General features: G+C 41.9%; 2 protein-coding genes across 2 annotated transcripts in view; both read left to right on the top strand.

The window, feature by feature from the left end:
• The first annotated feature begins 2,264 nt into the window (after window positions 1–2,264).
• On the top strand, window positions 2,265–17,116 carry LOC118358570 (protein NipSnap homolog 1-like). The gene is made up of 10 exons (XM_035736528.2): window positions 2,265–2,482; window positions 4,500–4,618; window positions 5,303–5,348; window positions 5,532–5,626; window positions 5,864–5,934; window positions 7,820–7,960; window positions 15,274–15,305; window positions 15,502–15,596; window positions 15,820–15,903; window positions 16,399–17,116. The coding sequence occupies exons 1-10, from the start codon at window positions 2,409–2,411 to the stop codon at window positions 16,461–16,463; spliced, it is 822 nt and encodes a 273-aa protein (XP_035592421.1). The 5' UTR covers window positions 2,265–2,408; the 3' UTR covers window positions 16,464–17,116.
• Window positions 17,117–17,474: 358 nt separating this feature from the next.
• Window positions 17,475–27,413, top strand: part of LOC118358569 (cytosolic arginine sensor for mTORC1 subunit 1-like) — a 38,719-nt gene continuing 28,780 nt past the window's right edge. Inside the window, exons 1-3 of the mRNA XM_052479217.1 lie at window positions 17,475–17,801; window positions 22,284–22,354; window positions 26,358–26,551. Of these exons, the coding sequence (XP_052335177.1) occupies window positions 17,689–17,801; window positions 22,284–22,354; window positions 26,358–26,551 (378 nt within the window). The 5' untranslated portion in view covers window positions 17,475–17,688. The remainder of the gene's footprint in view (window positions 17,802–22,283; window positions 22,355–26,357; window positions 26,552–27,413) is intronic.

The raw sequence follows: 27,413 nt of genomic DNA, 5'->3' as shown, positions 1-27,413 counted from the left end.
AATGCACTGTAAATTCCACACAACAGTCAGTGTTAATGCTAAAAAAAAGGTAGATTTTTTATATTTTTTAGGTATGTTGTAGTTTGTTGATTCAGACGACGTGGAAGTATGTTAAAAACTACCTACCAAGCACATACAAAATGTTTATAGAATGATACAACATTTTATTATAATACTAATACATCCATTGTCGGGTCATGAGTAAAGTAGACAATTTAACATAGAAGTAACGAGAGTACCCTACGTCTGTACCCTACTCGGGGGCGTGATCACGTTAAGCCCTGCCTCGCGTATCTATAAGGCAAAACAGACGGGGTTGGCATAGATTGTTTTTTACCTTTATTTAACTAGGCAAGTCAGTTAAGAACAAATTCTTATTTTCAATGACGGCCTAGGAACAGTGGGTTAACTGCCTGTTCAGTGGCAGAACGACAGATTTGTACCTCGTCAGCTTGGGGGTTTTGAACTTGCAACCTTCCGGTTACTAGTCCAACACTCTAACCACTAGGCTACCCTGCAGCCCCAACATGTAAACTATATTTTGTCTCCAATGTTTATTAAAAACATAAAAACATTTTCACAATGGGTACTCGTCTCTCAAATCCATTGTTAGAGTTGTTGGTTAGCTTGCTACTGAATTTGAGACATATTATCATTGACATGAAATCAGTCAAAACACCTAAAAAATAATGAAACCTTTATTTAACTAGGCAAGTCAGTTAATTAAGAACAACTTATTATTTACAATGACGGCCTACCCTGGCCAAACCCTAAACCGGACGATGCTGGGCCAATTGTGTGCCGCCCTATTGGACTCCCAATCACAGCTGGTTGACTATTGTCCAAAATAATGAAAAAATGGAGCAAAGTAGCATACAGTGCTGAGAATGTTCTTTCTTATCTTTTAGGAGTAACGGTTTGTTAATGAAGAGCAGCTGATTGGTTGAAGAATCCATTTGAGATATCCAAACTGGTGGAGAGAGTACTGGGTAAAGTGAAGGTTTGAGGATCACGAGAGGAGGGTTTGTTTAGATTTTTTTGTACTTCCGAGGATCAGAAGGAATGTGTGTTGCGTCTTATCCGATTTGAGAAGTTTGACGTGTCGGTTGTGTCTCTTTGGAACATGACACCCCTCAAGGGGGGAATATCTGATCATTTCATGTGTTATAAGTGATGAATATGTGAAATGTTGTAATTGTGGTGGGAACCATGAAGACACATCTTTGGAATGCCCGACAAGGCTGAAAGAGAATGAGGTGGCCAAAGTCAGGGTTGTCCAGAGCATTTCATATGCAGCGGCTGTTAAAACGATTGAGGGTTTGAATGGTGCTTCTGAAGAGTCCATGTGGTGGATAGGCCTTCACTGCAGGCTGCAGGGGTTGCCTTTCACCAGCAGGACCCAGATATGTTATAAAGGTTAAATAAAAAATAAAATAAATATGTTAAACGTTAAGAAGGTGGACTTTGTGGCCTTTATAGCTATGGTGATTAATGGCACTGCCGAAGTGGAGAGGAAGTCCAGGAAAATAGATATTGTGTATGAGGCTCCTGGCTGAGCGGTTCCTGGCTGGGTCTGAAAGACTTTGCTGCCGAGGAGTTGCATGGAGTATTGTCACAAGCCTTACCACCCTCTCAGGCTCTTGATATGGAGATTTGAAAGATGAAATTTAGTGGGAGTTTCGTTTTTGTCAATGTACTATTTTTATGTGGATGGATTAAGTTTGTTTTCCCTATCACATATGAATTTTATTTTTACCTTGTTTTTTCAATCCTGTCCAGTTGGTGGGGGCAATACAGTTTTTTTTGCTTTGTAGTTTGCCATAAAGCCCACACAAGAACAAGATGAAACGAGTCACTTACGATTCCTCACATGGCAGTTTCTTGTCATCGTTGGTAGCTATCTGGCCATCCAGAATCATAACTCACAGACTTCTGCCACATTGAAGTGTGCGCATCGTTTTTATGAAGTTGTCAGCTAACTTATGACAACAGGCACAACTCTGATGTAAAGTAGTTTTTTTTATCAAGTTGTCGCTATTCCACGTATCTCCACATATATCATTCGATTCGTAACAACCTAACCATTACGAAACTTTTATTCAATCAAATTAGCCTCACGTAGCAAACTAAAAATTACATTTTTTGACCAAATTCGATACTCATTGACTTCCATACAAAAAAATCCTCACTTCGTGGGTATATTTTCGTGGACAGATTTTGGGCAGAGTAAAACCTCTCGCTTCGCCTTTTCCTCTCTGACTACAGCTAACTGTCAGATACTTATCCTTGGTTAAATATTAAACTGTTGCTTCTGTTAAGCTCTCGTCATAACGTCACTCACTACACAGGCCGTACATATAAAGCTTCACACAAACAAGGGAAAGGTTTCCATTCAGTGTCTGGGGAAGATGGCGGCAACGCGTTCAATATTGCCCAAGGGCCAACTACTGTACAGGAATGCTGTCAAGCTGCAGGTCGCAAGGTAAAGTGAAACCGTTGGAAGTTTTAATTGCTAACATTTACTCGCATCTTTGTTCAACAGAGAACGTACATAACTTAATCTTACACAGCGCAATTAAATACTTTGAGAATGTGAACCCTAATTATGTGAACTAGGTCGCTTTGAATCGTAGAGTAATTATATTAGGGACGATATATCCAACAATGTCTGCCTGCTAAATGTGTGCGTTATCTGCAATTGTTGATCAAATTATGAAGGTTCAACGATTGAAAGTAGGAAACATCCTGATTAATGATGAAAAAGTTGCACTAACTGAGTCTACTAGCCTACTTTAATAATTTGCTAGGCACCTGAACTTTGACCCATTTCAAATGGGATCAACTGTGTGGTGTTATCACTTTTCCAATGCTGACACAATGTAACTAAACCCTATGACAGACAACATGGCAACTGAATAAAACAAAAAACAACTACTCTATCCTTTCCTCTGACTGCAAATTCAAGTCAGCATGCAAAATGACATATTCTATATTTTAAGCAATAATGCCCGATAAAGTGTGGTATATTGGCCATATATCACAACCCCTGAGGTGCCTTATTGCAATTATAAACTGTTTACCAACATAATTAGAGGAGTAAAAATAAATGTTTTGTTATACCCGTGGTATACTTAAGCAATAAGGCCAGAGGGGTTGTCGTATATGGCCAATATACCACAGCTAAGGGCAGTTCTTGTGCACGACACAACGTGGAGTACCTGGACACAGCCCTTAGCTGTGGTATATTGGCCATATATCACAACCCCCGAGGTGCCTTATTGCAATTATAAACTGTTTACCAACGTAATTAGAGCAGTACAAGTGTTTTGTCATACCCGTGGTATATGGTCAATCAATATTCAGGGCTTGAACCACCCAGTTTATAATGTCTTGTTATAATGTCTGTTATAAATGATATATTTATTATTGCCAGCAGCATACCACCCTGCATACCACTGCTGGCTTGCTTCTGAAGCTAAGCAGGGTTGGTCTTGGTCAGTTCCTGGATGGGAGACCAGATGCTGCTGGAAGTGGTGTAGGAGGCACTCTTTCCTCTGGTCTAAAAAAATATCCCAATGCCCCAGGGCACTGCCCTGTGTAGGGTGCCGTCTTTCGGATGGGACATTAAACGGATGTCCTGACTCTCTGAGGTCATTAAAGATCCCATGGCACTTATCATAAGAGTAGGGGTGTTATCCCAGGTGTCCTGGCTAAATTCCCAATCTGGTCCTCAAACCATCACGGTCACCTAATAATCCTCAGTTTACAATTGGCTCATTCATCCCCATCCCCCTCCTCTCCCCTGTAACCATTCCCCAGGTTGTTGTTGCAAATGAGAACATGTTCTTAGTCAACTTACCTGGTAAAATAACTGATAAATAAATACATATTGGCCATATACCACACCACCTCTGGCTTTATTGCTTAAATATACCACTGCTGTCAGCCAATCAGCATTCAGGGCTCAACCCACCCAGTTTATAATCCCACTTTTAAAGTGATCCACTGCTAGCCTACACTCAGCTTTTAATTGCTTTGCCAGCTTTTGCATTTCCATTCAATCCATCTGATTTGAGCCAGTGACACCAGAGCAGATGATCTGTAGGCCTGTCAGACTGCTTGGTCAATAACTTGATTCAACCAAGTTCTTCTGAGCCACTACTAATGGACAAATCCATGACACTCTTGGATTTAAAATGGTAACACATCTTCACAAGTAATATTGGACATCTTCTATGCAATATCCAAGGCAGGTTCTTGTAAATAACACATGAGTAATGCTGTTCTCATTCAACTGACCAGACTAACATAAATGGCTATTGATCACACTCATACCCAGGGTGTAGGCTACTGCTATAACTGCAGTGCCACCAGTGGACTCATTTCGATTTCATGGCCTATACTGATCAGACATGTTTCTATTGTATATCAATGCCAAGTTGCCTGATCCTGCAAAAACTCTAAATTATTTTGATTCTTTAAATTTGATTCTTGTGTAGGAGGTTTTCAGACAAAGGATGGTTCCAGTCTATGTTTGTGCACGAAGTGGAGGCCAGGAAAGATGCCCATTCCAACCTGCTGTCGAAGAGTGAGACCAGCGACCTCTACAAAATTCAGTGTATGTAATAATATATTATATCCTAGCTGCATCAACACATCTATATGCACCCATTTGTAAGTCGCTCTGGATAAGAGCGTCTGCTAAATGACTTAAATGTAAATGTATATTATCTTCTGCAGAAGTGGTTGAGGTTCAATAATAAACTAAATGTGAGACAAATGCAGAAAATTATGTTGAATTGGATTCATTTGCTTTGTACACAGCATAGCCTCTGTGTGACATTTTATCAATCCGTCTCTTTGGAAAACAGTGAAAGGATCATCATAATTTAAGGCATATTATTGCACCAAGGGATCTACAGGAAGATGGATGCAGATCTGTGGCTAAATAAAGTGAGAATGTGTAATTACATGGTATCATTACAATGCTATCATGTGTTTTGTTGTGACAAAAATGTCATTTTGAAATGTCTAGTTCTCATCACATACTTTAACTTTGGATAGTTTGTCCTTTGATTGGTCTATAACTTTAACTTTAACTTTAACCTGACCATTATAAGCAGCAGGGAAATTGGGTAGGAGGACGATGATCCAAAAATAGTTTATTTGCAGAAGGAATAACGCATTAGTCTAATAATATGACTGATGCTGCTCAGTATGTTATATGATATTTCCCTTTTTTTTAGCCTAATGTCCACCCACCAATATTCAGACAAGCTTATTCTGTCCCTTTCTCTCTCAGTTCACAATGTCAAGCCAGAGTGTCTGGAGGTATACAACAATCTGGAGTGAGTTCATCTTTATTTTTTATTTTTGCTCACATGTGCTGTACATACTAACTGACAGTCTCCTCTTTTGGTCATTCACAGTAGATGTTTACTAGATATCTGTGAGTAGGACTGCACAATCGATGAAAATGCAGACATACAGTATCTGTGATATCGTGTCTTTATACGTTTCCATGAATTCAGGGCTGAGGTGCAGCACAAACTCCACTTAGACCAGGACTATCCCTGTGATGTTGTGGGGAGCTGGAATACTTGGTATGGCGACCAAGACCAAGCAGGTAAGTGGCAGAGACGTCGGTGCATAACAACAGTGTCACAAAACCCCAGTCGACTGTTATCTAATGATCTGTTGATGTATTCTTATGTTCTCTGTTAACCCTGATCTAATGTTATCACATACCTTTTCCTGAAGATAGGCCTCTTGCACAATGATGTCACTCACCAGAAGCATCTAGCTGATCGAGGTAAACAGTTTGGCCAATACATCACTGACCTCTGCTGTCTGTTTGTTGCAGTGCACCTTTGGCGGTATACAGGAGGCTACCCAGCATTGACTGAATGCTTGACCAAATTGAACAACAATAAGGTAGGCTGTGTAAACTATATATTTTTTGCATTTTAAAAGCAATTAGAAATGATGTTCTGGACAAATCAGTACCACAACATATAATTCAAAATGTAAATAAAGTTATGTCAAATATTTGTAAATCTGATATTGTTATATACAGTTGAAGTCGGAAGTTTACATGCGCTTAGGTTGGAGTCATTAAAACTCGATTTTCAACCACTCCACACATTTCTTGTTAACAAACTATAGTTTTGGCAGGTCGGTTAGGACATCTACTTTGTGCATGACACAAGTAATTTTTCTAACAATTGTTTACAGACAGACTATTTCACTTATAATTCAACTGTATCACAATTCCAGTGGGTCAGAATGTTACATACACTAAGTTGACTGTGCCTTTAAACAGCTTGGAAAATTCCAGAAAATGATGTCATGGCTTTAGTAGCTTTTGCTAGGCTAATTGACATAATTTGAGTCAATTGGAGGTGTACCTGTGGATGTATTTCAACGCCTACCTTCAAACTCAGTGTCACTTTGCTTGACATCATGGGAAAATCAAAATAAATCAGCCAAGACCTCAGAAAATAAATTGTAGACCTCCACAAGTCTAGTGGGAGCAATTTCCAAACGCCTGAAGGTACCTTATCCATCTGTACAAACAATAGTACGCAAGGATAAACACCATGGGACCACATAGCCGTCATACCGCTCAGGAAGGAAACGCGTTCTGTCTCCTAGAGATGAGCGTACTTTGGCGCGAAAAGTGCAAATCAATTCCAGAACAACAGCATAGGACCTTGTGAAGATGCTGGAGGAAACAGGTACAGAAGTATCTATAAAACGAGTCCTATATCGACATAACCTGAAAGTCCGCTCAGCAAGGAAGAAGACACTTCTCCAAAACTGCCATAAAAAAGCCAGACTACAGTCTGTAACTGCACATGGGGACAAAGATCGTACTTTTTTGGAGAAATGTCCTCTGGTCTGATGAAACAAAAATGGAACTGTTTGGCCATAATGACCATCGTTATGTTTGGAAGAAAAGGGGGAGGCTTGCAAGCCGAAGAACACCATCCCAACCGTGAAGCACGGCGGTGGGAGTGCTTTGTGGGGGTGCTTTGCTGCAGGAGGGACTGGTGCACTTCAGAAAAAGGATGGCATCATGAGGGGGACAATTATGTGGATATATTGAAGCAACATCTCAAGACATCAGTCAGGAAGTTAAGGCTTGGTTGCAAATGGGTCTTCCAAATGGACAATGACCCCCAGCATACTTGCAAAGTTGTGGCAAAATGGCTTAAGGACAACAAAGTCAAGATATTGGAGTGGCCATCACAAAGCCCTGACCTCAATCCTATAGAGAATTTGTGGGCAGACCTGAAAAAGCGTGTGCGAGCAAGGAAGCCTACAAACCTGACTCAGTTACACCAGCTCTGTCAGGAGGAATGGGCCAAAATTCACCCAACTTATTGTGGGAGGCTTGTGGAAGGCTACCCGAAACATTTGACCCAAGTTAAATAATTTAAAGGCAATGCTACGAAATATGAATTGAGTATGTAAACTTCTTGTCCACTGGGAATGTGATGAAAGAAATAAAAGCTGAAAAAAATTATTCTCTCTACTATTCTTCTGACATTTCACATTCTTAGAATAAAGTGGTTATCCTAACTGACCTACGACAGGGAATTTTTACTTGGATTAAATGTCAGGAGTTGTGAAATCTGAGTTTAAATGTATTTGGCTAAGGTGTACGTAAACTTCTGACTTCAACTGTATAAAAATATCAGCGTATCCTCATTATTTTGGGGGGAAAGCATGGCTCTACTACTCGCTGACGTGAAACAACTATTCTTCTTTAGTTGACTAATTCATGAATTTCAAACAACATGAAACTGTTTTAAAGGAGTATCGGCACTTCAGGATGGAAAGGAGTAAAATGCTGGTCTCACGGCGGAACCAGCTTCTTCTAGAGTTCAGTTTCTGGAACGAGCCAACACCCAGAAATGGACCCAACATTTACGAGATGCGCTCATACAAACTCAAGGTAAGACGCTGATTGGGACTAGAAACATGCAAACTGTGGTCATACAAACTTAAAGGGATACTTCAGGATTTTAGCAATGAGGCCCGTTATCTACTTCCCCAGAGTCCAATGACCTTGTGGATACCATTTTTATATATCTCCATTCAGTTTTAAGGAAGTCAACTTACGTTAACGCAATTGCCAACTAACGGTAACGCAATGACTGGACGTCTATGGGAACAGCTAGCATGCAGACTTCCAGTCATTGCTCTAATGCTAGTTAGCATTTGTTCGCAAAACTACCTCTTAACTTCCTTCGTACTGGACGCAGATACAAAAAATAGGTACCCACAAGCTAATCTGACGCTGGGGAGGTAGATAAAGGGCTTCATTGCCAAAATCCTGAACTATCCCTTTAAGATAAGTCTTGCAATGACCTAGACATACAAATTGCTCTCATCTAAACTCAAGGTAAGATACTGCTGTGAGGACACCCAGAGATATACAAACAGTGGACCTACAGAACACAATGGACATCATGTACCTAAGCTAAGATAAACGTCTAATCTCAAACACAACCAACATGTCTCGCTCAACTGTATCTCATGAGTATGTAGGCCTACGTCACACTGAAATGTGTACAGAACTGTATGTTTTGATTGCAGCACCTGCATGTCTAGGAGTATGGTATGTAAATGGGATGCTGTTGCATTCTGTAGGTGAAGGCCACGGGTGGTTATGAAGTTAAACGTTTCCTGTGTTCATACTTCAGTGTAATTATCTCCAGTAGCTAGATTTCCATCTAATTAGCGAAAGATTTTCATGGGAATATTCTAGAATCTGCATAAAGAAAATATGTGCATTTTTCCACCAGTGACATGTTTCCAGCAAATGGACTTGTTGAGGGTAACAATCAGTATGCGATGATGTCACAAAATGTACTTTTTTGCTTAAGTTTTAATGTTTTGTTTTGTTTTATTTGACCTTTATTTAACTAGGCAAGTCAGTAAAGAGCAAATTCTTATTTTCAATGATGGCCTAGGAACAGTGGGTTAATTGCCTTGTTCAGGGGCAGAAAGTCATATTTTTAACTTGTCAGCTCGGGGATTCGATCTTGCAACCTTTCGGTTACTAGACCAACGCTCTAAACACTGTACCGAATAAAAATCTATGTGTTCAATGTGTTTCCATTGCATTTTCAACTCTACCGATTAGTTTTATCACAGAAACGGTTGCATTAAATAGCAAATGTGCCTACTCTGGTCTTGCTAACTGCGCAACTCGCAGATATAGTGCATGTAGGCTGTGTGGGTTGTCTAGTCTACATCAGTGGAGACAGCTGAGGGGCTGAAGGCTCATAATAATGGCTGGAATGGAGCAAATCAAATGTTATTTGTCACATGTGCTGAATACAACAGGTGTAGTAGACCTTACAGTGAAATGCTTACTTACATAACCAACAGTGCAGTTTTAAGAAAGAAAAAAAAGATGAAAAATACAGATAAAGACTAAAAAATATATATTATAATTATATAAGAAACATTTTTTACAATATCAATATTACAAATAATTAACTAGCAACAGTAGCGAGGCTATACACATGGGATTCCGGTACAAAGTTAATGTGCAGGGGCACCAGATAGTCGAGGTAATTGAGATAACATAGCCTACCTGCACTGAACTAAAGGGTAGAGCTGCCGCTTTCAAGGAGCGGGACTCTAACCCAGGAGCTTATGAACCATCAAACAGGCAAAGCGTTAATACAGGACTAAGATCGAATCATACTACACCTGCTCTGACACTCGTCGGATGTGGCAGGGCTTGCAAACTATTAGACTACAAAGGGAAGCACAGCCGTGAGCTGCCCAGTGACACGAGCCTACCAGACGAGCTAAATAACCTCAATGCTCGCTTCGAAGCAAGTAACACTGAAACATACATGAGAGCATCAGCTGTTCCAAACGATGTGAGTAATTCCTTTAAATAGAAGGCCGCAGGGCCAGGTGGATTACCAGGACGTCTAGCCCGAGCATACATTGACCAACTGGCAAATGTTTTCACTTATCACGTTTGATGGTAAGACCCAGGTGCAGACAATGCCGAAATAACAAAAGTTTATTACTCGAACAGGGGCAGGCAAAAGGACAGGTAAAGGGCAGAAAGGTGGGGCAAAGGTACAGGACGGCAGACAGGCTCAGGGTCAGGGCAGGCAGAAAGGACAAACTGGGAAAACTAGAAAACAGAAATATGGACAAGACAGGAGCAAGGGGAAAACGCTGGTAGGTTTGAGGAACAATACACATGGGGATAATGGGGAAGATGGGCGACACCTGGAGGGGGGTGCAGACAAGCACAAAGACGGGTGAAACAAATCATGGTGTGACAACACCCACCCCTCTAGGGATGCCACCTGGCGTCCTACCTGGGCGCATACCTGGTGGAGCGGGGTGCCAGCGCTGGAACTCGAGATGAGGCCTGGGTCCTGGATGTCACTTGCGGAGACCCAGCACCCATCCTCCGGGCCATAACCCTCCCAGTCAACCAGGTACTGGAATCCCCTGCCCCGAGGTCAAACCTTCAGGAGGCGTCTCACCATGTATGCTGGTCGGCCGTCGATGAAACGGGGGAGAGAGGTGGGCCTGGAAACAGGAGACAAGGGGCAGTCCGACATGGTTTTAACTCTAGACACAGAAAAGGTAGGAAAAATACGGAGGGTACGGGGGAACAGAGGACGAACAGCAGAGGGGCTAATGATCTTGGAGCAGGGGGAAAGGTCTCGGCTTCCGGGGGTGTAGCCGCAGCAATATAGTGACGTACCAGTGCCTCAGGCGTGACCTTCTTGGATACCAGTCGGTGCTGTGGAAGCGAAGTTGCCAGAGCCTTACTGAACCCCTCCCGGAGGTCCTGGTACTCTGCGTAGCTGGCGGAGAGGTCCGGGGCAATTTCCAAGCCCCAGGAAGACATCCCGGGGCAGGCAGAGCTGACTTCAGACATTGAGTGTGGCAGGACAGGCTCCAGCCCACGATGGCACCAGTAGTCCAGTCAATGGAGGGATTGTGTCGTTGGAGCCAAGAGAATCCCAATACCACGGAACCTGCGGAGACTCAACCAGCAGGAATTGTATCGTCTCGCTGTGGTTTCCCTGACACTCGTAGGTTGACGTGGGTGGTCGGGTGGGTGACCCGGCCTATAGAGCAACTGTCCACTCTAACACCCATGGGAATCGAGAGGGGTTGAGTGGGGATGCCCAGCTCGGACGCCAGGGTAACGTCCATGAGACTCACATCGGCCCCCCGAGTCGATGAGTACCTGGAGAGACTTGGACTGGTCACCCCACCGTAGGTTGGCACGGAGAGGGGGGGCGAGCAAGGGGAGACGGAAAATGATCTTTAAGGCCCACCAGAGTGGTCCTTCTGTGGCTCAGTTGGTAGAGCATGGCGCTTGTAACGCCAGGGTAGTGGGTTCGATTCCCGGGACCACCCATACATAGAATGTATGCACACATGACTGTAAGTCGCTTTGGATAAAAGCGTCAGCTAAATGGCATATATTAGTACTCGCTCCAACAAATGAGCTAGGTCTGTTGAAGGGACAGGTAGACACATAATGACCGGCAGTACCGCAATACAGATAACTCTGGGTCTCAAATCTGCATAAGCATTTGGCTGGAGACGGCCTAGCCCTGCCGAGCTGCATTGGCTCGGGAAGAGATGAATCGGCAGTCTCGGAGGCTCTTGGAGGGACTCGGGTAAACTCGGATCCTCTCGGGGACATAGACGCACGCCGGAGTTCATCAGATGCAAGGTGGAATCCTTGAGTGAGCGATTGGGACTGTAATCAGACCTCTTCTCCATACTACGTTCCCGTAACCGATCATCGATCCGGATGGTTAAAGCGATGGGTGATTCGAGATCCGTTGGTAGTTCTCGCTCTGCCAGCTCATCCTTTACCTCCTCCGATAATCCGTGCAGGAATGTGTCGAACAGCGCTTCCGGGTTCCATGTACCCTCCGCTGCTAGCGTGCAGAACTCCACCGCAGAGTCTTCCAAACTGAGGGTATCCTGCCGAAGCTTGAGTAACTTCCAGGCAGCCTCTCTCCCGGACACCAGAGCTTCAAACTTTTCTCACCTCTGCCACGAATGCCTCCAGACTGAGGCAGAAGGCGGATTGTTGCTCCCACACCGCCGTGGCCCAGGCGAGTGCCCTCTCGAACATGAGCATAATAATGTACACTATCTTTAAGTAGTCTGAGGGTAACAAAGAAGGCTGCAGCTCAAAAACGAGGGAGCATTGGGAGAGAAAAGTCCGGAGGGTTCTGGTATCTCCATTGTAGCGCTTCGGGGAGGTAAGCGGTGTTCCTGGGAAACCGGGGTGATTGTGCTGCTACCAGCCGGGTTACTGACTGGCTGGGAGGTTACCGTTGTGGTAGGCTGCCTGGTAGGCAACCCACGGAATTGCTCCCGCAATGCGTCCAATGCTAGGTTGTGACATTCGGCCACGTCCTGGAACCCTTCCATCAGGACGTGAAGCAACTCCTCATGTCTACTATTCATTAACTACAGCTCAAAGTTCAACACCATAGTGCCTTCAAAACTCATCACTAAGCTAAGGACCCTGGGACTAAAAACCTTCCTCTGCAACTGGATCCTGGACTTCCTGACGGGCCGCCCCCAGGTGGTAAGGGTAGGTAATAACACATCCACCACACTGATCCTCAACATGGGGGCCCCTCAGGGGTGTGTGCTCAGTCCCCTCCTGTACTCCCTGTTAACTCATGACTGCATGGCCAGGCACGACTCCAACACCATCATTAAGTTTGCAGATGACACAACAATGGTAGGCCTGATCACCGACAACTATGAGACAGCCTATAAGGAGGAGGTGAGGGACTTGACCGTGTGGTGCAACGTGATCAAGACAAAGGAGATGATTGTGGGCTACATGAGAAGGAGGGCTGAGCACGCCCCCATTCTCATCAACGGGGCTGTAGTGGAGCAGGTTGAGAGCTTCAAGTTCCTTGGTGTCCACATCAACAACAAATTAGAATGGTCCAAACACACTAAGACAGGTGTTGAAGAGGGGTACAACAAACCCTATGCTTACTTACAGTCGTGGCCTAAAGTTTTGAGAATGACACAAATATAAATTTCCACAAAGTTTGCTGCTTCAGTGTCTTTAGATATTTTTGTCAGATGTTACTATGGAATACTGAAGTATAATTACAAGCATTTCATAAGTTTCAAAGGCTTTTATTGACAATTACATGAAGTTGATGCAAAGAGTCAATATTTGCAGTGTTGACCCTTCTTTTTCAAGACTTCTTCAATCTGCCATGGCATGCTGTCAATTAACCTCGGGGCCACATCCTGACTGATGGCAGCGCATTCTTGCATAATCAATGCTTGGAGTTTGTTAGAATTTGTGGGGTTTTGTTTGTCCATCCGCCTCTTGAGGATTGACCAAAAGTTCTCAATGGGATTAAGGTTTGGGGAGTTTCCTGGACATGGACCCAAAATATTGATGTTTTTGTTCCCCGAGCCACTTAGTTGTCACTTTTGCCTTATGGCAAGGTGCTCCATCATGCTGGAAAACTGTTCATGGATGGTTGGGAGAAGTTGCTCTCGGAGGATGTGTTGGTACCATTCTTTATTCATGGCTGTGTTCTTAGGGAAAATTGTGAGTGAGCCCACTCCCTTGGCTGAGAAGCAACCCCACACATGAACGGTTTCAGGATGCTTTACTGTTGGCATGGCACAGGACTGATGGTAGCGCTCACCTTGTCTTCTCCGGACAAGCTTTTTTCCGAATGCCCCAAACAATCGGAAAGGGGATTCATCAGAGAAAATGACTTTACCCCAGTCCTTAGCAGTCCAACCCCTTTACATTTTGCAAATATCAGCCTGTCCCTTATGTTTTTCCTGGAGAGAAGTGGCTTCTTTGCTGCCCTTCTTGACACCAGGCCATCCTCCAAAAGTCTTTGACTCACTGTGCGTGCAGATGCACTCACACCTGCCTGCTGCCAATCCTGAGCAAGCTCTGTACTGGTGGTGCCCCGATCCTGCAGCAGAATCAACTTTAGAAGACGGTCCTGGCGCTTGCTGGACTTTCTTGGGCGCCCTGAAGCCTTCTTCACAACAATTGAACCGCTCTCCTTGAAGTTCTTGATGATCCAATAAGTGGTTGATTTAGGTGCAATCTTACTGGCAGCAATATCCTTGCCTGTGAAGCCCTTTTTGTGAAAAGCAATGATGACGGCACATGTTTCCTTGCAAGTAACCATGGTTGACAGAGGAAGAACAATTATTCCAAGCACCAACCTCCTTTTGAAGCTTCCAGTCTGTTATTCAAACTCAATCAGCATGACAGAGTGATCTCCAGGCTTGTCCTCGTCATTACTCACACCTGTGTTAACGAGAGAACCACTGACATGATGTCAGCTGGTCCTTTTGTGGCAGGGCTGAAATGCAGTGGACATTTTGGGGTGGATTCAGTTCATTTTCATGGCAAATAGGGACTTTGCAATTAATTGCAATTCATCTGATCACTCTTCATAACATTCTGGAGTATATGCAAATTGCTATCATACAGACTGAGGCAGCAGACTTTGTGAAAATGAATATTTGTGTCATTCTCAAAACTTTTGGCCACGACTGTATATGTAGGTATAGGTAACGTGAATATGCATGGATAATAAACAGAGAGTAGCAGCAGCATAAAAATGGAAACCATGTGTTTGATGTATGTGATAGAATTCCACTTATTCCGCTTTAGACATTAACATGTGCCCGTCCTCCCCAATTAAGATGCCACCAACATCCTGTGGTCTACATGATGAGATTATTATGGAAAATAGCGAGATTATTTTTATTTGTCAAAAGGCAGTCAAACATCGATCATCATGTCACCAAAGTAAGACCCTCGATATTTGTTAGAAAGCAGTGTCAAGCTCATCACCGTACACTTTCACCACCATGTGAAGTTCATCATTACTTATTTAATCTGTAGCCTAATAAACGGCATGGTTTTCCAAGTCATGGTGGGAGGACCACACATTATATCATTGCTTGACTCCAAGTTTACTTCAATATGATGGTTATTATGTAAATATTTGTGCATCAAAGCGTTTCCACAGCCATTTCCCGCATAATTAATTTTAACGACACAAAAAGGTCCCACCATGTCGAATTAACACATTATCTGTCGACATGTACGCATCGATGTCGTGAGAGAGTCGTGATCTTTTTTGTTTTTTATACGATATGACTTTAATTGCATAAAAACTGAATGGAAACATGGTTAAAGACATTGTTTTCTTTTTCTCAACCAACTTTTAGCCTGGAACGATGATTGAATGGGGGAATCATTGGTAAGACTTCTCATGAGACTGCAATATGTACAATGTTTGAAAGAAATGTGCATGTACCATATGCATCTAAGTTGCATGTCATTTTTGTAAATAATTAATGCAGAAATAAAGCTGGTAATAAGTAATATCAGTAAATGTTTCAGTAGAATGTCAAATATGTCCAATATTGACTATTCATTATTACCTATCTTGATAGGGCGAGAGCGATCAAACATCGACAGGAGAACAATGAGGCAGTTGGAGGGTTCTTCTCTCAGATAGGAGACCTGTATGAAGTTCATCATCTGTGGGGTGAGTCGGCTGATGATACCCGTATGCAAAACATTGACACTATTTTATCAAATGAAGCCAAACAATGCTGTGTGTTTGTGACAGACAGTTTACTACTATCAATAAACACACTATGTTGCAACACGTTGGATTATTGTTTATTCTGTATGTCAATGTCTTTTGTACCTGCCCCTATTTGTATATTATGAATACATGCATACTAAATCATTTGTTCCATCTACAGCCTATAAAGACCTTCAATCCAGAGAAGAGACAAGAAACTCTGCCTGGCAGAAGGAGGGATGGGATTCTAGTGTCTATTATACAGGTAGGAAAGAATACACACAAAACAAACACATAGATATCAATCAAAACCTCTCTGGCAATGCATTCTGCTTCTGTGAGAGAAGCTTCAGAATAAACATGTTTTTCAATTGCATCAAACTCAGTATTTCACTATGTTTGTAAGTCTAAATGAATTGTCTTGTGGGCTGTCGGATCAGACTCACTGAAGTACGTACGTGAATACTGATCATTTCAAATAATTTAATGAAAACCCTGTATTACTCCATCTTGACACAAAATATAGGCTGCTGTCTTTTTTTCAGTGTTTCCCAACTTCGTTCCTCGGTTACCCCCAATAGTACCCTGGACAAACTCATCCAGGGCTTGATGATTAGTTGACAAGTTGAATCAGGTGTGCTTGTCTGGGGCTACAATAAAAATGTGGACAGTTGAGGGTACTCACAGATTGCAGTTGAGAAAAACAGTTTTAGATGTTTGATGTTGCGCTAACCTCTCTCTGTCACATCTCCTCTCCTAGTGCCTTTGATCAGGAGCATGGAGTCTAGGATTATGATTCCTACAAAGAGTTCACCTCTGCAATAACCAGATTCAGTCAAGATCCCGTTCTGGAAGACCAAAGCGAGAACAGATTATGGGCATTTTTCCATCGTGTCTCTCTCTGTCTTTTTCTCTTTTGTTGTAGGTGCAGATAACTTAGGCCTACATGTAAAGCTTGAATCTATTAACTGTGGTAGATGGAACCTTTTGATGAAAACTAATGTTTTGATGCACTGGCAAGCCCTCAGTTTGAAGACTGCATTCAAAATAGAATCCAGTTTCCATTTTTGCTACCATGGTGAATAGGGGACAGATTTTATTTCACCGAAATTGATAGATAAATTATATTTCAGGTGAATTATGTGCCAAACAAGGGAAAGGAAATCATCAATAACGTCAATAAGGTATGAAGTAGCTATGAAACTGAATTAATAGCTATGATAGAGAAATTAACTTGTTGCTACTGTATTATCATTATGCATCTTGAGTGTGTGAACATACAGCAGTAAGAAATGCCTACTCAGTGGACATGTAGAAGCATATGCCATATCTCAGGTATAAGAAACCTATAGGTCAATGAGCTAATGTGAGTCTCTTCCCTTGTCAACCATCTGAATAAGCAAATCAATAGACATAAGTAGATGCATCTTTGAAATGAGAAACATGAAAACTGGATTATTAAATGCTATGTAATCTTTTTCTATGTCTCATTGATTTTGTGTTTTATCTTCTTGTGATAGTGTCATGTTAATCTATTGAATTTAATATTATTTGACCTGGAAATGTATTAAGTGTATGGAAATATGTTTTTGCAGTGGTGGTATTGCAGACCCCAAGTTACAAACACTGTTCTAGAATTGTTCATATTTTTGTGTATAGGTGTGATAATTAGGCTATGGGTATCAGATATTGTTATATCAGAATATGTTATTATACAATCCCCTTCGTATTTATTTGGACAGTGAAGCTAAAACTTTTAATTTGGACAAATTCACGTGTGTAGCTTTAAGAGCAGGGGGCGTGTTATTATATGATGCCTTTTATTTGAATATACAGTAGTGGAGTCAGATTGCGTCTGATGTTTTTCTCTTTATCTGTGACTGACTAATGCAAGACATACAGTTAAATAACTAAGCAGCAAGCGTCTAGTCCTCAGGAATGAAAATAACACACTCAAAACGTTAATTTAGGAACCTTTTATTGGATCGTTCCTGTAAATAGTCAAGCATTCATTCAAACCAACTACTAGGGGATTGCGCTATTCAGAACCATGGATTTGCACATTCTGGATCACAGACTGCGAGTGACCAGTATTTGCAAAAATGGTCTGGTCAATTTCACTCACCCCCTCATCAAACTAATTTTCCTGCGGAACAGAGCAAGGTAAGGTTGTTTGCATGACGATATTATTTTAGCTAATTTAAAACAGTCAGCGATCCTAAAACCAGCAACAACAACAACAAAAAATAAGCAGTTCGCACTCGCTGATAGCAGGCATGTTTGCTAGCTAACGTTTGCTAGTTTGTTAATCCTGCCTCACGTTCATCTGCTATTTAAATGTTATGATATACTGTAGTTAGCGACGCTATCCCGTTCAATTAAGGCCGTAATTGTGCATGTCATGCTATGTCGATGTAGCCAGCTGCACCCCTAAACAATGATTAAAACGTGGACCAAAGGTAACCAGACAATTTAATGTGGTGCACTGTTTATTGTACTTGCCGTCAATGAATGAGCACACCAGTCCAAAATGTAGTAGTGTTACATTTTTCTATACTAATATCAGTCTTTCATTTGCTGAAACAGTAGCTCGGTAAATGTTTAGCTAGTATTTTGAAGAGTGATCATTAGAAAACCTAAAGTATGTTTAGTTGTTATAGGCCTATTGGTAACTATGCCAACAAACAAAACACGTATTCAGTGTTCAGATACAGGTGGTCTTTGGGCAGAGCAATTGTCTAGTCAACCCCACCTCACTTTCACTGTTTTCTATTCAGGTACTTACTTGTCTGTTCTTACATGATATTATGATGATGAAAGCACTTTCCTTTCAATGGGACCTAATCACTTCCCCAAGACTTGTCATGGCAAAGGCAGCTCTCTGGAAATTCATCTTTAAAGAGCCTGAATATAAAGCTTTTAAAGTGTCTGGAACGGATGGTGGCTGCAGTGGCAATTTTTAGTTAATCCCTGGAAATCCTGCCTTTGTTATGTAATTGTTTATGACTCGGCCTGTCCTGCATATGCATCAGCCGGAAGAAAGGCTTAAACATCTAGCAGTAACTATACAGGCTAGCAGTATATTATATAGTAGTAGCCTATATAATTGTAGGCCTATGAATTCAGAGGTGGAAAGGAGGCTCAACATACACAGTAGGCCTACATAGTTTGGGAAGAAATGCCATCCGTGCCAAATTGGAAAAGGCTGTTTTTAAAAGGTGATTTTTATAGCCTAGACCCCACTTTGTGTCTAAGTCTAAGCAGCTCTACTGGCAGTCTTCAAGGACTTGCTTATCATAAAGGGTTCACAGATCAATCCAGTAACATCAGTCTACCAGCTCAGGCGCCATACTCGTCTGACAAGCGTCACTGATGATAGAGTTGGCCTTGACTCCCCACACACCCACCCACCCCCGACACACCCACCCACCCACCCACCCACACACCCACCCACCCCCGACACTTCCTTTAGATGTGTAGAGACATGTACACACTGGATATGTTGCTCAATGAAAGCTTCTAAAGGTGTTAGTCACCCAAAGAGTTCCTCAGCTTCTCCCTCCAGTGAGTCATTAGTAGGTTATTCATTGTACCTGCTGGCCTATGAATACACTTCATGACAGGTCAGCTACTAGGGTTGAATCCAAAGAAAAGTCAGAATGAAGTAGAATTGCCCTGTCATGCAGCAACAGCTTAGGGACTTAGGCTGTTAACCTACATGGGTTTTGTCTCCCTTTGTTGTTGCTTTGTAGTTATGTCATATTCTGTTGTGTCCTGGTTGTTTTCCTGTTTTGGGGTAAGGATCAGGCCATGTGGAAAAATAATGGTTTAGACTGAATTGTTTTGAGTTACCATGAATGCATTTCGGGAACATAACAACAACAACCCTAATATAAACAATGTTAAAAAACAAACAATTTAGACCGCTTCACAATATAATTGGTTTTAGACTACAGATCTCCCTCTTGTAGGGCTCTGCAATACATTAGAATATAGGGCACAAAATCACTCAAAAGCAAACAACCATAGAAGGAATTTTCAGGATAGGCTACCTAACCAGTCAGCACAGTATAGTAGCAAGCAGATCTTGTAAGCTGTTTTCTTGTTACAGCTCTGTCTGACAGTTTCTTCAGTAGCACAATTCTCATTCCGCAACAATCTATTGTAGAATATCTGTGTGAGTGTATTATTGAATCTTAAGTAGCCTACTCTAGTGTTCAGCAATAACCAGCTGGTAATGGTAACTTTATTGATCATCGCTCTCTCACCAAGTTTCTGGTTCTTCTTGTGTTATTCTTCTGCTGAAATAAGCACAGTCAGCCTTCATGATAAGGGTGTGAAGGAAAGGTTCAGGAGAAGGATTATCTCTCTCTCAGCTGAATTTAGTGTCTGCTACAGTGTTAATCTGTAAGGCTGTGGTGGTGGTCAGGGATGCACACTCATACTTTATAATGTTAGCCAGTAGCCTATGTTGCTGCCTGCCCCCTGACCTCTGCAGCTTGCTGACGAGAGAGCATGAGTCGCAACTGAGCCAAAACTAATGTGGATTTCTTTTCTTCTCCATTTGCCTTCTACAGTAGGCAGTCAAGGGCCCTTGGTTAGCAGCAGGGGGAGAGCTGGGTAAACTTCATCCATTGTTCATTCGAAGACACTGTGAAAGTGGAACGCCCATTAGGTCAGCTTCTAGCTAATCGCAAGTTTAGACACATACACCATGTTCATCCAGAGTTGGTGGGAGATGGTTCATAACACAGAACGCCATCACGGCTCACAACCCTCACCTTTCCTCTGACGGAACGCCAGTTCTCTGCTCTGTATTGGTAAATAACGTCATTTTGAGTGACATTTTTTTCAAGTCTCTCTCTTTCACTTGCTCTCTCGCCCTCACACCACAAAATAAATAAATTGTTTATCACCAATCATAAATGTGCTGACTGTGCCTTTGTTGCATCATGGAGACACATGAGAATGGAATGGATGTTTACTTTTATCATCTAAGGCTGGAATAAAGAATTAGAATGTTAAACCTCTGTGTCAGTGCCGCAGATGTTTTGTAGAAGCTTTTATAGAAAATATAGAATGACTAGCACAGAAACAGGAAACTATCCTAACCCAGCAACAGCGTCACGTGGATAGGAAGTTAAATACCCAGCTCCAAACCATTTTAAGAATGTGGCGGCATCAATTAGGCTACACTCTCCCTTTGGTAAAAAAAAAATATGATAATTAAATATGATCATTAATACACTTTTAAATGTTTGCAGCCTTAACCAAGCAGACTGAGGGTTGCTACCTGTTAGCACCATCCTCTCCCCCGTCTTCTAGCAGGCTTTACAATAACAAGTCGGAAATCTAGCAGTAAATTGATTCCGAGGTTGAGAATGAAGCAAACTTTCACTGGCCTCGTTCATGCTCTGACGGGCGCTGGGCTACCTAGCAGTATGTAGCTGTAGAGCCGGACAGGGTGAGAGGTCAACAGGAAGGGCTGACTGTGAGGTGACAGTAGACAATGGTCTGCTGAGTTAGCTCGCTGCCTTGCTTGCTCTACAGACGGCTGGGTGGAGCTATGTATTTTGTCCCCTCTCACTGGTTGTGTCCGAAATGGCTCCCTATTCCCTACTGTATGATGTGCAGTACACTACTCTGTAGGGAATAGGGTGCCATTTTGGATGCACACCTCTCTCTGGATTGATTGCCCTGTCTCATGAAACCAGCGGATTACGTTTTGCTGAGTAGGACCCCGTACAGGATTCTAGTGTTATACAGATGGGGGGATTGCCATGGGGGGGGGGCATTTTCTAATGACAGCAGAGAGGGATGTTGCTGTCTGTTGCTGAGGCAGAATAACAGTGAAGGGGATGGTGTTGCACTGTTTAATCATCCAGAAGATTGGTCTGACTCTAACTCTGCATCCGTGACAACGACCATAGGAGTTGACTATACAAGTCTACAGAACCAACTGATCTGGGGCCAGGCTATTTCCTCTTCGGTTTTGCAGCAACCTTGCAAGGGAGAGAGGTGTGGTCTTGAATGAGCCACATACTGTATGTTTATGCTGAATGGACTTCCTGTTCTTTCACTCCTCTCCTGCAAAACTTCTACTTTGTATTATGCATAGTCCTCGTGAACTGCTCTCTTATGCTGGCCAGGGGGCATTCTGCCACAAAGACAACATTGTGGACAGAGTGTCTCCAAAACTCCTCTGTCTCTCTCTGAGACCAAAGTATTTTGGGTTCAGGCCTGAAATAATGAAGCCAGTCGGAGTCCCCGCTTACCCCAATGTACCCAGTGTCCCCCACTGCTAGGCAGCACAGCATTTGGCCTAATGAATGGGGCCCTCGAAAGAAGGACCATCCTGCCATCCCATCTCAGAACGGCCGGGTTTGGCTCTGCTCTCTCTAGGATTATAAAACACAGTGGGTGATTGAAGCAAAGCAGAGCCTTGTTCGATTGGGTGCACACATTGTGAGCAGACCAGGCATGCTGGGGGAATATTGGCACAGTGAAGACTAGAGTTTGGTGCTTGGCCAGAGGGCACTAGGTTTAAATCACCCCTCACACACACACACACCATCGCCATAGTGGCAACATGTTTTAGTTTGTTCTGAAAATGGTGGTCTAATCTTCTCTCTCCCTTTCTCTCAGATGCAAGTTCTTCAGTCTGACAGAGACCCCAGAGAACTACACTGTTGTCCTGGATGAAGAGGGATTTAAAGGTAAATGACTCCTCCTTTGTATCAACCAGAGATGCACCACTTAACAAACCTCCACCCCCAGCCTATTCTCAATCACACTCCCTTAACATCCTGAAGTCAACAGCTTCAACGTCACATGGTTTTTTTTATGGCTGATACTCTTTTTCTTTTAAGGTATTTTATTCCCAATGTCTGTATCTCACAGATGTAGTTGACATTACAGGCCTCCAGGCCTTCTCTATCTTTCTATTTTAAGAGGTGAAAGCTGGTGCAGAGAATCCACAAGGGGCTGCTTCTGACGAATGATTCCAACCAGAACAGTTCCCCTTTTTTGAAGGGGAATAGATAGATAGATAGATAGAGAGAAGCAGAGCCTTGCAACACAATTAGACCCAACCAAATAATGAGAAAACAAAAAGAGAATTACTTAACTATTTGCACATCATTACAACACTATATAGACATGTCATTTGACATGTCGTTGTGCTTTTGGATCTTTTGTAAGTGTAATGTTTTCATTGTTGATTTTTGAGAGTGAGATCAGAGTCCTGGCACTGCTGTGAATAAATACCATTCGTTTCCCAGCCTGAACGTGTTGTTTTTCTTCATCCCCTGAAGCAATTGAAGTTCACTTCACACATTTTTAATTCAAACCAGGCTCATCCCTGAGAACACTGAATTGTTGCATGACTGTGCTCTTCTTATGTGGAATTAAATAGGCTCTAGCAACTAATATAAAAACACATTGCTATATAAGATTAAATAACATAGCAACAAAATACACTGAACAAAAATATAAAGTGTTGGTCCCATATTTCATGAGCTGAATTAAAAGATACCAGAAATGTTCCAAACACACAAAAAGCTTAATTCTGTCATTGTGTGCACAAATGTGTTTACATCCCTGTCAGTGAGCATTTCTCTTTTGCCAAGATAACCCATCTACATGACAGGTGTGACATATATAAAGATCAGTACACAATTCCTGGAAGCTGAAAATGTCCCAGTTCTTCCACGGCCTGCATACTCACCAGACATGTCACCAGTTGAGCTTGTTTGGGATGCTCTGGATCGACATACGACAGCGTGGTCCAGTTCCCGACAATATCCAGCAACTTCGCACAGCCATTGAAGAGGAGTGGGACAACATTCCACAGGCCACAATCAACAGTCTGATCAACTCTAAGCAAAGGAGATGTGTCACGCTGCATGAGGCAAATGTTGGTCACACCAGATACTGAATCATATCCTTGGTATCTGTGACCAACCGATGCATATCTGTATTCCCAGTCATGTGAAATCCATAGATTAGGGCCTAATGAATTTATTTAAATTGACTGATCTCCTTATATGAACTGTAACTCAGTAAAATCTTTGAAATTGTTCCAGGTTGCGTTTATTTCAATTTATTTCGGTAAACAAACATTGATTTGTTAAATCCAGTACAATGCATCTGCTAGTGTATTTCACTGTATTTCAAAAGGTGATTGTGCACATCTCCTTATACAACCCAATATCCGAGTGCACTTTCCTCCCAGTTCCTATACTTCCTGTATAAATCAAATATTACATTAAAAGTTTGAGAGCTCACACCTGCTTCCTAAGTAGCTGCTGGGCTATCTGCTGTTGATGGCCTGTTTGGGGAAGGGGTGAGGACTGATCAGTGTCCTGTCTGGGTCAGTTATGGCCCTCTAGACCCTGTAGGGAATAGTGTTTCCCTGCCCCGTGCCCATCCTGTGTGAATAGACTGATGCAACCAGAGCGGAGAGTGAGAGGAGGACCTGGTTGAACCCTCCTTGACCCCTTCTCAGACCATAAACACACACACGCTGTTAAGAAGTCTAGCGATAGAAGTACTGCACCAGAATCAGCTTACTCTCCCCAAATCTTAGACTGACCTTAGATCAGTCTCTGGGGGCACTTCATCCTACTCTCAACATACTGTAGGGACCATAGTGGGGATGGTGGAGAGTGGATGATGCCATTATTTACGCCCCCCTCCCTCCGAAGGAAGTGGATGGCAGTGGGGGTGGGGTCCAATCAGAGGAAATTACTTAAAATAGTTGTGTAGACATAAGGTCAGGTTTGGAAAGTAGCAACTTTAAAAAATTCAAACATTTAAGGGGTGGATCAGCTTAATATTGCGGAAAGAATATTGGTTCCATTAATGTAATTGTCTGCATCATTTCCAATCCCCCATATATTTCTTTGGTAAATATGTATATATCCATACACACATGCATACATATACACATATTTACACACACATACCTATATAGACATACATACTTTTTTAAAGAATATACCTTTATTATTATTCCCTGCAAACCCTTCCGCCGATCCCCCAATTGGAGTAAACTAATAAACACTTCTGCTTTTACCTTCAATTTCTACATCTTATACACATTTTACAGACACAGTCTATTTTACAATAGTTATTTTTTGTTTGTTTTTAGTCCTTCCTCTATTTCTGATGTCCAACCAGTTTGATTTCTATTTGTAACTGTGCTATTTCACAAAAGTTCTGAACCTATATACATTTTACAGACCTGTATGTTTTACATGGTTTATCTTGTTATTAGTCCCATCCTTCAGCTCCATTCAACCCCTCCCATCTATCTCTCAACATCATCCATTTTGGATTTCTATTTGCCATTTTATTTTTCAACTGTGCTGTGATGCTTCAGAAAAGTACTGAACCTTTCTATTCTCATAGCTTCTACCGATTGTAAATAAAAAAATAAAAAATTTGCTAAAATAATTATGATATTAATGATTGATTGACTATGGCTTTTCAAATCACCCAGTATTGCTATTTGCATCATTAATTCTAGTCAAATGTTACAATTCTTCAGCCATTCCTGGACCTATGACCAAAAATGAGCTACATATGGACAGTACCAAATAAATTATCTAATGATTCTGCCTCCTCACAGCAGAATCTGCAGAGCTGGGAAGATTGTATCCCCCATATATATATAACATTCTATTGGTTGCAAGAATTTTGTATAGTAATTTAAATAGAAAAATGTGAAGTTTTGCATCCGGCGTTGTTTTGCGTATCAATTCATAAACCATGTGTCATGGAATAGGTACATCGAACATCTCTTCCCAATTATTTTGCCATTTATATGGTACAGCTGTCAGTTTTTTGGTCCTTAAATGAAATCGGTATATGTTTTTATTTATCACACTTTTCTTTAATCATTTATGTTCTTTAATACAGGGCCAACATACAAGTTCTTTACTTTTTTGTGCTGCAATTAATTAACTAGTGCTGCAATTAATTGGTTGTAATTTTGGGTAGATCAGACATTTCCATGTCTGTGTTAGCTGCATGTGTGACAACTCCACCAGTCCTATTTATGATATCATTCCCGAAAATGATACCTTTTTTTAAAAATGTATTTGAAAAATAGTTTTTTTAATCAATTAGTATATTTGAATTTAACCACAATATTTCTTGTATTATTCGTTCTGTCTTTTCAGGTGGATTAAACTGAAATTGCAGCCAACTTTCTAAGGCTTGTTTAAAAAATAAAGATATTTTGGAGATTATTTAATTTTCAAACAAACGAAAGTGGGCCGGTGTAATCTGAATAAAGGGAAAAAGGCCCTTCTTGAACATTGGTAGGAATGTCTCATCCTATTTACTAGAGAACCAGTTTGGACTTAATATAACTTTTGTGTGACTGATGCCTTTAGTGAGAGGTCTAATGCTTTAATATTTAATCATTTCTGCCCTCCGAATTCATATTCGTTATATAATTAGGCCCTTTTAATTTAATCTGGCTTGCCGTTCCAAATAAAATTGAATACTTTATGTTCATATAATTTAAAAAGCAGGAAAGTAGCAACTTTGCATTTGGCCTGTATGTACGATTGCTTTTAGAAAGAAGGCCTAACTTAGCTGTGGGTTTTCTGTTCAATACAGTCTAGACCACTAGTGGATAGTCTTTGTTTGAGTGAAGTGGTGTGTGTGTGTGTTCTGACATTACCTAACCCCCCCCTCTCCCCCCTGCAGAGTTGCAGCCCTCAGAGCATCTACTGGTCGAAAGTTCCGTGTGGCTGCCACTCAACGTGGTCTCCAACGGCAACTCCTCCAGCAGCTCGCAGGCGGTGGGCGTGACCAAAATCGCTAAGTCTGTCATTGCCCCATTGGCCCAGCAGCACGTGTCAGTCTTCATGCTCTCGACCTATCAGACGGACTTCATCCTGGTGAGTCCCCTGTCTCTGTGACCCCTCCAGTTATTACCTGCTGGGGCTTATTGAGTTGTCTGATGTGATTCTTTATCATTGTTTTTCAACGTAATAGGTCTACATTTCTCTCTGAACATTCTGTAACGTTACTCCCTCCTAACCGTGCCACTGGTACCTAACCATTACAACAGTTGCTAAGCAATAGCCATAGGCGTCATGCCCATAGGGGGCACAAGGGCACAGATTTGTCCTAATTGTTCAGATTTTAAATTAATTACTGAACTTCCTTTTTAAGCCCACGTTTTATCATTATTTATAAAAAAGGAGGAGGGGGCACACTCACTGGACCAAGTAAAGTGTACCCCCCCTATTTTCCCAAGTAAGTGGTTCCTTCCAAGGAGCGCCACAGAGCAAAGACACACATGGTTTGATCTGCCTATAGCTGCCCGTGATGTGCAGGACTCTCAGGAGGTATGCTTGTAAATTTATTTGATCAAGCTATGTAGCCTACTGATTCCTTCTTGATGAGTAAATCATTAAAAAAAAACATGTCTTGGTTCTCTCTAATACCTCATAACAAGCTACCAAGCCATTTTAGGCTATTAATCAAGTTTGTGTAGCTTGTCTAATTATCTTAGCTGGCATGCCTGCTGACAAGATTGCTATACTTTAGAAAAGCAAGCAATAACTATATACTGAATAAGACTCGCATTCCTTTCAATATTTTACCCAGATTTTAGCAGAGATGCAGATAAGCATATTTGGTTCCTTTAAAAAAGAACCATCAGTCAGCAGGATACAGACAGCTCCAAGAGGAATGCTTAAATATGCAGAAAAATGAACATTTTACATAGAATTAAGCATAATGATTATGGCTCTA

Source organism: Oncorhynchus keta, chromosome 25, assembly GCF_023373465.1.
Source record: "Oncorhynchus keta strain PuntledgeMale-10-30-2019 chromosome 25, Oket_V2, whole genome shotgun sequence".
NCBI lineage: Eukaryota > Metazoa > Chordata > Actinopteri > Salmoniformes > Salmonidae > Oncorhynchus > Oncorhynchus keta.
This window is presented reverse-complemented; position numbering and strand designations above follow the sequence as displayed.

Coding starts and splice junctions, on each gene's coding strand:
- LOC118358570 (XM_035736528.2), top strand. CDS start 2,409: ATGGCGGCAACGCGTTCAATATTGCCCAAGGGCCAACTACTGTACAGG. Junction 2,483..4,499: donor GTCAAGCTGCAGGTCGCAAG/GTAAAGTGAAAC, acceptor ATTCTTGTGTAG/GAGGTTTTCAGACAAAGGAT. Junction 15,306..15,501: donor ATTGAATGGGGGAATCATTG/GTAAGACTTCTC, acceptor CTATCTTGATAG/GGCGAGAGCGATCAAACATC.